This window comes from Dendropsophus ebraccatus, chromosome 15, assembly GCF_027789765.1.
Source record: "Dendropsophus ebraccatus isolate aDenEbr1 chromosome 15, aDenEbr1.pat, whole genome shotgun sequence".
In the NCBI taxonomy this organism is placed as follows: Eukaryota; Metazoa; Chordata; class Amphibia; order Anura; family Hylidae; genus Dendropsophus; species Dendropsophus ebraccatus.
In genome coordinates this window covers 18,067,282-18,080,581 of record NC_091468.1, presented here as the reverse complement: position 1 = coordinate 18,080,581, position 13,300 = coordinate 18,067,282, and the positions used below count along the sequence as shown (strand labels likewise).

The following is a 13,300-nucleotide window of genomic DNA, read 5'->3' as shown; positions in this document are numbered from 1 at the left end:
CTCATTACCACCACGCATAGAAAATATATAGTGGTGATTGATTAAAGGTACCCTTGTTCAGTCATCGGGAGCCTCGCCGTGTGACGTGGGCAGCAGTGGTGCATGCGCAAGATTCGTATAGTAAAAGAGATCATAAACCATCCCCAGGGTGTTACTGAAATGCAGAGCGGTGGGAAGGAGGCACAAAGAGGCATTACAGGCCTAGGCCCCGCCTCTTTCACCCCGCTGCCACCAAATAATTATCCTTTTTCTTCAACTAATGCCACCCCCCGTGTAGTCCCCCTAAATAGTAGAGGGCACCCTCTGTGTAGTCCCCCTAAAGTAAATGTCCCTCTGTGTAGTCTCCTATAGTAGATGGCCAGTTGTGTAGTCCCCCCTTTTTTCAGATGACCTACTGTGCGGCTCCCCTGTAGTAGATGGCCCCTTGTGTTGGTCCCCCTATAGTAGATAGCCCTCTGTGAAGTCCCCCCTTTTATAGATGGCCTACTGTGCATCTTCCCTACAGTAGATGACCCCTTATGTAAGTCCCCCTATTGTAGATCTCCCTTTAGTAGAGGACCTGTTGTGTAGTCTCCCCTTTAGCAGATAGCCTTTGCTGCAGCTCCCCTATAGTAGATGGCCCCCTGTGTAGTCCCCCCTTTTGCAGATGGAGAACTGTGCAGCTCCCCTATAGTATATGGCCCCTTGTGTAGGTTCCCCTGTGTAGTCCCCCATTTAGCAGATGCCCTACATTGCAGCTCCCCTATAGTAGATGTCCCCCTATAGTAGAGGACCCCCTGTCTAGTTCCCTCTGTATGAGATGGCCTCCTGTGCAGATCCCCTAAGTTAGATTGTCCCCATGATGACAATAAATGGGGAAAAGGAATCCCCTTACACACACACACTCCCCCATTGCTGCGGCTCTCCCAATGTGCAAAACACTGACAGGTAGCCGGATCTTCTGGTGGTCTTTAACACACACTGCAAAAAACGCTGTCCAGTGAAAAAAAACAAGCTCATTAGATCACCTGCTAGAGGACGGGTGTCACTTAGAAGACTCTATGGGCCCTCTGTGGGGGCTGAATGCGTAATTGTTACAGTCCTTGATTGTTGTTTTTGACGTTTTTGTACCTTTTTGCACTTTGTAGATTTTGCAGACGAGACAGGAGATAATTTGCCTTCTCTGATCTTGCAATGTTTACGACTACAAGATGGAGTTCAGCAGATCCACTGTGTCAAGAAGGTAAGACGTGCTATAATAGAAATAAGTGATTTAAAAAAAAAGATGAAAAAAAAAAGAAACTTTATATGTTGCCTGCATATTTTCTAGGGTTGTTTCCATTTCTGTGTAGTAAAAAAACGTAAAGAATTATTGTTCTGTTCAGCTGCAGTACCTGCGTCTGTAATAAAGGTAGGATAGACCATCAACATTTAAGAGACTCTCAGGGTAGCATAAACTAGTGACAGAGAAGCTGAACAGAATGATATATCACTTACCTTGTTCTGTGCAGCTGCTACAGAGATCCCCTCCTGAATAACATGGACAATAATTAGTCTTCTCCTTTATGGGCATGAGCTCAGTAGTCCTGGATATTCATGAGAAGCAGAAAACTCCGCCCACCAGCTGCTTATTGGCAGTTATCTATCCATGCTGTGTATAGGCAGCCAACTGTCAATCAGCAGCTGGAGGGGGGGGGGGGAGGAGTGTGGCAAGAATCCTATTCTCGTGCATATTAGGAGAACTGGCTGAACAGAATGATGTAAGTAATACACCGATCTGTTCAGCAATTCTGTCCCTAGTTTATGCTGTACTTATTTAAGGCTGCATAAACCTAGTGACAGATTCCCTTTAACGTTCCTTAGACCCCTCTTAAACATCATCTTTATTTTTGTACGGGAATTTTCACCATAGATATGTCATGAAACTCATATAAGTACAGTATTATATATATATATATATATATATATATATATATATATATATATATATATATATATTAGTCTGGGTAACAACCATTTTCCTTTACAGATTGTGGGGCTATTGGAAAGCCTTCCCAGCAGTTCCTGTGGTACAGATTCTCTCCGTTGCTGCTTGGATGTCTTAGCTGAAATGTACTTCACAGTTGGCGTCAAGAACCCCCTGAAGAAGGTGTTGGCCAGGTAAAATACTGGAGCATGCGCCCTGTGTAATGATTGTCTGTAACAGGGCCCCCAATTTACTATGTAGAAAAACCACAGCTACTTACGTGTAACAGTGCCACCCCTGTCCGCAGGTTGTGTGTGGTATTACAACTCTGCTACATTCACTTCGATGGAACTAAGCTGCAAAACACACCTTTTTAAAAGGAATGTTTTTTTTTCATTTCACTTTTTGTACATTGTTATGGGGGCAGCCATCTTGCTTGAGCTGATTTAGTGACATGCTTTACAGCAAGCTTGATGGACATAGACGACAATAGACAGACTCTTTCCCTTCTAGATGAATATGAAACATTACTGAGTGCGCTCTGTGACCTGTGAAGAGGTCATTCTATCTATTGGTGTCACATGTTGCTGCAATGCTGTACAGATCACTTTACAGCAGCCTCCTCTTATCACCACAAACACAACAGGAAGTCTCAGCTTAGTTTTAATCCCAGTGGTGAGAATGAAAACTGCAAGATATCAAGATTATTTTATCATATAGATAGAAAAATTGAAAATTAGAAGAAATGTCACCAAAATTTCTTTAAAAATATGTTTAACATAAAAACATTATTTAAACAATAAGTCAAATATCTGATGAAAATAACGATGACAGCTTTAAAGTTTTCTTCTAACAATGAAAACTATATTCTTTTGTCTTATAAATTATCATCTATTGAAAAATTAATTGTATTACTTTTCTGGGGTCTGCTCTTTTGTCTTTATTAGCCCTACATTCTGTCTGGTGGACACCCTGTAACATACTTGCTGCTGCTGTTGTACACTCTAGCTGGGAATTCAGCCTACTCTACTGCACTGCGAGGGAGTTGTTATAGTCTAATGGTTAGTTTACACAGACAGATTCTGACAGATTTTTTTTTAAGCCAAAGCCAGGAATGGATTTAAAAAGAGGAGAAATCCCAGTCTTTCCTTTGTGAACTGTTCTCTGTTTATAATCTTTTCCTGGCTTTGGCTTTAAAAAAAATTGTCAGATAAATCTGTCTGTGTAAACGCACCATAAGTCTAAGGTGTGGTAGGACAGATGGTTTGATGACTTGCTGTCTACAGTGTACAGCAGGAACAGGAAGTCACTTACAGGATGTACGCAAGACAGGGAGTTGGGCTAATGCAAAGCGTCAACAAAGTAGTTTGTGTCAAATGCAGAGAGAAGACATGAAAGACCAGAGAAAAGTAGTAAAATAACTTTAGTTACCAATATATGTCCATTTATTACACAATTAAATATAGGTTTCATTGCCATAAAAACCCTTTAAGGGACAGTCCTGTATCTGACAAAGGCCGCTAAGGATGTCCCATGTTAGGCCTTCCTGTGATATGGGCTTAGGGCTCCTAATGCACTGGGATACATCAGTTTTTAAAAACATTCCAGTGAAAGATGAAAATTTAAAGTTGAAAAGTATAAAAGTTGTGTGGAAAAAAATCTTTTTGACTCTTTGTGCTGCTTCTCGACGTTGAGGGCTTTGGGTTATCTTAAATTGTTGCTTTTGCATCTGAAAAAAAGAATAATAATCTGATCTATAAAACGGTTGATGTCATTGTAATTGTGGCTGTTTGTGATGATTTGCAGCTCACTAAGCAGCGTTCCGGATTCCTGTAACACGGACGCAGTCTCTGCTTTCACGTCCTGCCTGAGGAAAGACTTAGCAGCAGAAGAGGCAGGAAGCTATAGGAAAGTGGTGGACAATCTGGCTTCATGTATGGATGGCTTTACCCTGGGTTAGTATAACAGACCCATATTATACACTGTATGTTGGTAATATATAATATTATCCAATAGCTTCTCAAGTGGTTTCTCCACCAAGTATATTGTTTATGTATCAACAGCAATAAATGTGTGATCACTAGGGGTATCACATGCATACACACTCTTGCCCCTCCTTTCACATTGTATGAGCACTACAAACACTGTTCATGTCAGTTCCATAGAGTTTAAGTGGGAAGGTGGGTATTTAAAGGGGTTATCCAACGCTAAAAAAAACCTGGCCTCTTTCTTCCAGAGACAGCACCACTCTTGGCTTCAGCTTTGGTGGGGTTTTGCTGCTCAGTTCCATTAAAGTGAATGGAGCTTAATTGAGTCGTGTTGTCTCTGAAAGAAAGTGGCCATGTTTTTGTAGCACTGGATAACTCCTTTAAGACCCCCTGTACTAGTGGTTTGCACAGAACACTGAAAAAGTTGCATATTTTTGCATGTGTGATTGATTGCTCAAAATTCTTAGACAATTTTTTTTTTTTTAACCAAAACCTACACAAAGACTTTTGATAAAGTCCCCCCATGTGTGTGCATCTGGAGTTACATAAGCTGTTAGGAATCCACCTTTACGCCTGTGTGTGTACCATGATACATGATTCCTATCATACATAGTTATATTTGTACTTTATATACTTGTACTTTATATTTTTGCCCCTACAATCATTTAGCAAACTTGTCTCACTCTCCTGATATGCTGCTATTTCCCTCCCCATTGCTGTCAGCTCGCTATCTAGGTTATTATATATATATATACACACCAGCCAGACCACTGCTTTTAGAGCAGAGTGGTGGTCAATAACCTAGACAACGAGCTGACAGCAACGGAAGGGAAATGGCAGCATATTAGGAGAAGGAGACAAGTTTGCTAAATGATCCTAGGTGCAAAAATATATAACATGATTAGTCCTACAAGTATAATTATATTGGGATGGGAGGGACTATACCTTTAAGTTGCGGTCACCATGTGCAGCCGGAACTACGCCCTCATGCAGTCCCCAGTGGCCGTGCCCATTAATGTTGCAGATTACTCTCGGCTATTGGTGAATACTTGGGGGCGTGGCTTTGTATGCGGTGATTGCGCTGTGGGAACGCGGCCTTAGGCCATTTATCAGGCAGGTGTTTGTAGAAACTTTCATTCCCAATAAGTGGCCCTAAAATGAGACTAATGAGAAAACTCTTGATCGTCAGCTGTTCGCATCTTTTTGAGGATTTTATTTTGTAAACATGATGTACAACAATGATGAATTCAAAGGTCTGATACACAAACGCCAATCAGACATCGCTATCAGGACCTGCTGGGATCATCTAAAAGGGCTGATACCGTGAAGTCTCTTATGCTTCTTCTGTAACTCCAATTTGAGTATAAGGGGAGCTTCACACACACCGTATCACAGTGGATTTTCTGCAGCAGATCCACAGCAGATTTGATCTAAATAACTGAACACACCATCAAATCTGCTGCGGATCCTGTACGTGTGAATGTACCTTATTCACACGTTCAGTAAAGTTGTCCGTTAGAGCACATTGATTTCTATTGGGCTATTCCCACAGTCAGTGTTACTTTTGATCCGTAATCCGTAAGGCCTAGTGCGGATTGTGATTGCGGTACGGATTACCAATAGAAGTCTAAGGTATCCGTGTTTTTTACGGACGTCACGGAAGACACATCCGTGCCGTCCATAAAAAACATGCATCAAATATATGCAAACTAGTACTATTCACATTTTACGGAAACGGTAACGGATGCAAATTTGGATGAATTTATACGGACCACGGAGTAAAAATAGTGGGAAGTTTTGCGGTACAAAAAAATTACTGAATGTGTAAATGAGGCCTTACAATGTAGGTTGCCATTTTTTTTTCACATGCAGTTGGCTCATTGTTAAACGGGTAGTTCACCCAAAAAAATTCTTTCAAATCAACTGGTGCCAGAGATTTCTAATTTAGTTCTAGTAAAAAAATCTCAAGTTTTCTAGTACTTATCAGCTACTGTATGTCCTGCAGGAAGTGGTGTATTCATAGATTTTCTATGGGAATTTGCTACTGTTCTGGACAGTTCCTGACCCTTTGTCAGACTGGAAAGAATACACCACTCCCTGCGGGACATACAGCAGCTGATAGGTACTGGAAGACATGAGATTTTTTTTTAATGGAAGTAAATTACAAATCTCTGGCACTTGTTGGGACCAATTAATTTAAAAGATTGTTGGGACCGGTTGATTTTGGATGAACAACCCCTTTAAAGCGACTCTGTACCCACAATCTGACTCCCCCAAACCACTTGTACCTTCAGATAGCTGCTTTTAATCCACGATCTGTCCTGGGGTCCATTCGGCAGGTGATGCAGTTATTTTTCTAAAAAAACAACTTTTAAACTTGCCCCTGCAGATCGCCCCGCTGCTGCTGTCCGGGAGAGAAACCTGGGGATGGGGGAGAGAAACAAGAGAAAACAATGGGGGAGAGAAACCTGGGGATGGGGGAGAGAAACATGGGGATGGGGGAGAGAAGCATGGGCGAGAAACGGGGGGGGGGAGACAGGGAGAGAAGCAGGGGGGAGAGAAACATGGGGTTGGGGGAGAGAAGCAGGGGGGAGAGAAACATGGGGATGGGGGAGAAACAGGGGAGAGAAGCAGGGGGGAAGAGAAACCTGGGGATGAGGGAGAGAAACATGGGGATGGGAGAGAAGCAGCGGGGGGGGAGAAACATGGGGATGGGGGAGAGAAGCATGGGGGAGAGAAGCATGGGGGAGAGAAGCATGGGGGAGAGAAGCATGGTGGAGAGAAGCAGGGGAGAGAAGTATGGTGGAGAGAAGCACAGGAGAGAAGCAGGGGGGGGGAGAAGAAAACAGGCCCAGGTTTCACACTGAGTGATTATAAATACATTTAGAATCTAGATTATTAACTATATGTATAATATGTACTGTTTTAGTGTCATTTTGTACCATTTTGGTTGGTGGTGTGCCCCGGGATTTTTTAAGTATAAAAAGTGTGCCGCGGCTCAAAAAAGGTTGAAAATCACTGGCCTAGAGTGCCCATGCCCTAGGCTTGCACCGCCTCTCCGCCCCTCCTCCCTGCACTCCTCATCATTAGGAATTTCCATGACAGGTTTTTTACTATTCATCACCTGTGTGAACACTGCACATGTGCTGGATAAAGGCTGTGCCTGGCCAAAACGTGTTCTTGATGTAATGTGATTCATATTGTACTGTTTAAATAAGGTCATATTCATCTGGTGAGTGCTGGATTCCTTCTATACATACTACTCGATTGAAACTTTTGACACGTCTCTGACATGTCAAAAGTCTTTTTTTTTTTTCCATGACAGTGCAAGTATATTTACTTTATAACTGTTCTCCGTACAGGTAGCTGCTGTGTCACCAGTCTTATTACAGAAGGTCAGTAACTATTAGATTTATGGAGTCTATTATTGGGGCTTATACTGTGTCTAAACGATTTCCTGGATCAAAGGAACTGTCTTCCATGGCCCTGGATCCACAGTATCTGCTGGGAGTGGTTGTTTGTTTTCCAAGGTCCTGGACACCTGTTGGTAAAATACAATGTGTTTCAATGCTCAAAATATGTCTTTTAAGTCAAAGGCCCAATGCTATTTAAAAAAAAAAAACAACTTTTGACATGTAAGGCGAGGTTCACACTGCATTTTTGCAATCCGTTTTTTTCATCCGTTTTTTGCAAAAAAACGGATGAAAAACTGATGAAAAAAACTGATACATTTGTGTGCATCCGTTTTGATCCGTTTTTCCATTGACTTCCATTGTAAAAAAAGGATCAAAACGGATCTGTTTTTTTTTTTTTTAACGGACACAAAAATATTGTCAGCTACGTTTTTGTGTCCGTAAAAAAAATGGATCCGTTTTGATCCGTGTTTTTTTTTTTTTTTTACAATGGAAGTCAATGGAAAAACGGATGCACACAAATGCATCCGTTTTTTCAGCCGTTTTTTGCAAAAAACGGATGAAAAGAAATGGTTTAAAAAAACGCAGTGTGAACCCAGCCTTAGAGAGACATGTCAAAAGTTTTGATTGGTCTGAGTGTTCAGACCTGTACCGATTGTGAGAACGAGCCAGGAGAAGACCGTGCTGCCAGACCTCTCCCCACTCGTTTTCACGATCAGCCACTATCTGAACACTCAGACCCGGACCTATCAACACTTTTGACATGTTTCTATGACATAGGAGGAAAAAAAATGGTCCGCACAACCCAAACCAGTATTCACACTATGCAGGTGTGCGCTCCCCTGGCTAAACATACAGATATCTGAGCCAAGGCAGAATACACTTGCATAGTGTGAATAGTGGTATTGGATGTGCTGGCCATTTTTGTTTTTCTATGCTACATGTGGAGAAGAGGCTGCCTCCATATGGCCTGCACTCCACCTGTCTCCTGTGGGTGTTTTAAACAGAGACTAGATAGATCTTGCGTGCCTAGTATTGTAGGCTAATGGTCCTTTTACACAGGCCTATTATCGCTAGAAACTCTCCTACAGCCGTTTAAAAAAGTGACAGTGTGGCTGCTCAAAATTGTGACTTGGTTTAACAGCATTGTTTTGGTTTAAGAGCTCCCTGTACTGGGTGGGAGGCAGAGTGGGGGAGGGGCATGGTCTGCATAGCGGGGGTCTACAGCCCTGTACTCTGACCCAGGAAGTCTGCCTCACCTTCCAAATCATAGCAGATCCACTTCAGGCTGGGGCTCACATCAGAGGACAGGACTGTGGAGGTAATCTCATCATAGCTGTAACCCCTCTCTCCCCGGACAGAGAGTGCTACCTGTATGTGCCCACATCTGCCCTGCTCATTCCTTCATGCTCCCTGCAGTCTCTGTCAGCCCTTGTGTTTCCCATCCTCTCCATTACTGTACAGTAACTTATAATATCACATATTCTGCTGTTTCTGAATGTTTGTTTCATCTATTTTACATGTTATTCAGAATAATAAATCATTATTTTTGGGGTGTGGAACAAATTATCTGCATATCAGTGATTTCTTATAGGAAAATTTGCTTTGGTGTAAGAGCGGATTTAGATTACAGGCACGGTCCCGGAACGAATTATGCTCGTAATCCAAGGCACCACTGTATATACGTTTCTGTGCTGTAAGTTTCTAGGACTGCGTGAGCTAAACAAAGAATGTTCATGCTGCCCATCTCCCCGCTATCCCATGGTTTATGTGAGGGATGGTGATAGCATTGTAACCCCGATATCCCATGGTTATGGCACTTGCGGAGTCTCCTAAGCTATTAGAGCGGCTGTATGACTTCGTGCTCATTACTTCTATAGTTTCTCAGTATTCTTCATTTTGCACAGCAGTGATTAGTCTGTAGAATTCTTGTATTTTCTTCTCTAGTGCACCCCCTTGTGGCCACATTAATATTTGCATTACAGACAGGTGGTGCCTTTGCAGTGACATATTTGTAATCACAATTTTCAGAGACAAGGATGAGAAGTACAGTGGTTACAAAACAGAAAATGCTGTAGCAAAGAGCAAGTGCCATATAACATTTGTTTTTTTTCGAAAAAATTTTTTTTAAAGTCTATTGAAAAAAATGAGGTTCTTAGCAGACGGTTTGATCAAACTAAATGTACCAACTCACCACGTTAAGGTGCCCTCAGACAGTTGGACCTACACTAACAATGGCCTCTCTCGGACTATAAGGGCCCTATTCCACCGGACGATTATGGTTTGCATACTCGTTAACGATTAACGATCTCAAACGACCGATATTGCGAAAGACCTGAAAACGTTCAGTCATTTCCATGGAACGATAATCGTTAGATCGTAATTGCGATTGTTTTTCTTCGCTATTTATTCGCTATTGCGTTCGTATCTATTGCGAATGACCGAACGACTTCTAATTCAATGCGAATGATTTGCGAACGTTTTGCGAACGAGCAACGATAAAAATAGGTCCAGGTCTTATAAAGTGATCAACAATTTCTTGTTCGGTCGTTAATCGTTAACTGCATTTCAACCGAACGATTATCGTTTAGATTCGAACGATTTAACGATAATCTGAACGATAATCGTCTGGTGGAATAGGGCCCTTAGTCTACATATCTGGGCATATAGGGGTAACATAACTCTGTGTAGGACACCTGCAGGAGGTGGAATTCAAACTTTTCTCTGTATCTGAATGTTTTTGCAAACGTGGATGGTGGGTTGTATCTGGCGAGTTTATTACTGGTGAGACTTCACATACAGTACAGTACTGTATAAGATTGCTGGAGTGCATATACAGTAAAGTAGTAGTACAGTCAGTGCACCGCCATCTGCCATCCTATACAGTACTGTATAAGACTGCTGGAGTGCATATACAGTACAGTAGTAGTACAGTCAGTGCACCACGATTTCCCATACTTTACATTGCTGGTGTGGGGGGGGGGGGGGGGGGGGGGGACTCTAAAGAGTAAAGGATGAGTGAGGAGTTAGTGACTGCTGTACTATTATTACTGGTTTTGTTGAATGTTTGTTTCTTGTTTAAAGTGACACGGTCACCCCCTTTTTGCATTCTGACTCTACACAGGTGTAAAGGGTAAATTTAGTGGTTTTCATACCATTGGTATCATTGGTACCATTGGCCATTGGTATGGGCTGACCTAGAGGGGTTGGGCCAAGACCTTTAAGCCAGCCTGTTCCAATGGTCAACGAGGGGGCAGGCCTATGTTCCTACGACATCATGGAGGGACGGGGCCAACGGTGGTCCTGTTACCGTGAAGCCCCACCCACTTAGCACAATCTGCGGATGATAAAAGATCACTATTTACTTGAACAAGCAGCATGACGTATAATAAAAAATAAGGTACGAAAACTGCTAAATGTACCCATTACATTACATTGTAGAGAAGTCAGAATGCAAAAAGGTGGTGACAGTGTCACTTTAAAATTAAAAATGTACTGTACAGTATAGGGCTGCCGTTTTCTGTAGTGGTTATTCTGGGCACTTATCAATGTATTAAATGATACTGCTGGTAATTATTGGTTGGTGCTGGAACCAATTAAACACATTTACATTATTTCCTATGGGAAAACACTGCTCGGTTCTCAGACTGCCTTCCTGAACCAATTAAGTTAGAGAACGGAGGTCCCACTGTATATGTGCTGCATCTGATTCCCTGAACGCTTGTTATCTGTCTCCAGCTTCAAGGACTCCTCTGTGAACCTTTCTTTGTGTTTTCACAGCCCTTCAGTTCCTGGTAAAGGTTCTACATACATTCCAGAGTCACAACAAGTGAGTACAGAACATAATATTTTTTCCATATTATTCCAGCCTGCTATTATCTGTGATAAAGGAACACAAAGTAACCATCTGCGTTCTCTTATCCCACAATCTTCACTTTTATAAAGTGTAGCACATTCTATACCTATTGTGGTACATGTCTGTGTGCAAAATAGGGGTCATAGCCCCCCAGTCCTTACTGTGTAAAGTTTTATACATTTGTTGTTGAAACATTTTATTGAGTTTTTATATAATATAACATTGGTATAGAAGAAAAGTATCAGTAGCAGTATAAATTCACGAATATACATAGCTAATAAAACAAAGCCGACAACAATAACTAAATCTTACTCCACTTATACATAAAATGTAGATAGTAGATATATGGGGCTATTTATCTTAAGAATATAGAGTACAATTCAAAGTCTACAAGAATGGTTCTAGGGTGCCGGTAGCCCACATCTTATAATACCAGGTAGTTGAGGAAAAGTGAGACATGATAGGGTGTCTTTCTACCTGTGAGTAGCCATGTACTAGGAATAGTTACCATTTCTTAAAGAAGGAAGCTGTAAAGGCCTCCTTATTGCGTATAGTGTCCAGCATCTCCCAGTGTAAGGTTTCCTTTAGAATAGAGGTCAATTCCGATATGGTCGGTAGGCTAGGCTGTAGCCAATGGTTTAATAAACACTGAAGGGCTAGTAATAAGGTGAGATGTACCCCAGGGGGGATAGGATGGTGCGACGTGGGATCATCTACAGGTCCAGTATCACAATAAAATATATAAATAATTGGATCTTGAGGAATTGTAAGCGACCACGTGTCACGTATAAAAGATTTCACCAGGAGCCAATAGGATTGTACTGATTTACAAAGCCACAAACAATGGAAGAGGTCCGCCTGCGGCTCGTCACACTTGGGACATTTTTTCAGATAATGTTCCATAGAGTAAGTATATACAACATTTGTAAGGATGGGGATGCTTTATATTAATTTTTCCACAATTTAGCCAGGAAAAACTAAATATGCTGGTACCCTGACTCTAGTATGAAGCAATAGTGGCCCATTCTGGATTTCTAATGCTATCCGTTCTTCTGCATATGAGAGCACTCCCTATGACCTGCATAGGCTTTGCCTTAGAGGTGTTTTCCCATGAAAGGCACTTATCACCTCTCCTATGAGTCTCTAGTAAGTGGGGTTCAGACTGCTGGGACCCCCCTCCCCTGAGATCCATTTGAATAGAGCATCAGTTTGACTTGCATATTGCCTCTCATTTTATATTTGGGGAGGGGGGGGGGGTACAAGGGATTATAAGTTGGTTGGACCACAATGATTAGATAGTCACACTGTTTTATAAATTGAATTGAAGGGAAGAGGTCATCATTGTCATGCTGCCAGGAACATGAGTGGTCAGGGTAGTCCCCGACCACTCCACTTCTCACCCCAATAGCCTTGATTGATTGATCTTTGATCCGTTGGGATATAAGGCGAAAACTATCAGTCAAGGCTGGTGTGGTGGGGAAAGCCTGTCTTGATCACTGCTTATGCTAATGAGTTGGGATGAGTCCGATGTCTATAGGAAATCAGTGCGCTGTGATTTTCTATCAACATCAGACTCATCTCTGCTCATTAGCATCTATCTATCTTATTCACTCACCCTTTTCTGCTATTTCTTACATTAGGAGAATCCTAGGTGATGGCCTTGCCCAGACGCAACTCATGCATGACCTCCTCACAGCTGTGAAATTGTCCATGGTGCTGGTTCAGAAGAGTCCAGGCGCTGTGCAGGAGACTATGCTGCCTGATATTGGGGGTCCTCTGGGGAAGACTATGTGTGATCTGCTCTGCTCCTTCTGTGGCATCTTATTGGATGGTAAGGAAAGTATTATGATAAGAAATGTGTTTTACATTAAGGACAGACACTTAGAGGGACAAACCATTTCACTGGTCTCTTAGGTCAATAAGGAGTTAAAAGATAGTGTACAAACAGAACACTTTTGCCATGTCCTAGGGTAAGTTTTAAAAATTTTGATCCGTCTGCACCTGGATGTTCAGAGTCTGATAGATCAGTGAAATTAGCAGGGAAAAGCACAGCGCAGGTGGTTTCAGATGATCCCATAGACTAGGGTTGGGGAACCTT

General features: G+C 42.0%; 1 protein-coding gene across 7 annotated transcripts in view; it reads left to right on the top strand.

The window, feature by feature from the left end:
- THADA (THADA armadillo repeat containing) overlaps nucleotides 1-13,300 on the top strand; it is a 480,068-nt gene that overhangs the window by 11,342 nt on the left and 455,426 nt on the right. For all 7 annotated transcript variants that reach the window (XM_069954790.1, XM_069954788.1, XM_069954791.1 and 4 more), the window contains exons 3-8: nucleotides 1,128-1,222; nucleotides 2,009-2,139; nucleotides 3,752-3,900; nucleotides 7,296-7,328; nucleotides 11,127-11,175; nucleotides 12,843-13,033. In XM_069954790.1, coding sequence (XP_069810891.1) covers nucleotides 1,128-1,222; nucleotides 2,009-2,139; nucleotides 3,752-3,900; nucleotides 7,296-7,328; nucleotides 11,127-11,175; nucleotides 12,843-13,033 — 648 coding nt within the window. The remainder of the gene's footprint in view (nucleotides 1-1,127; nucleotides 1,223-2,008; nucleotides 2,140-3,751; nucleotides 3,901-7,295; nucleotides 7,329-11,126; nucleotides 11,176-12,842; nucleotides 13,034-13,300) is intronic.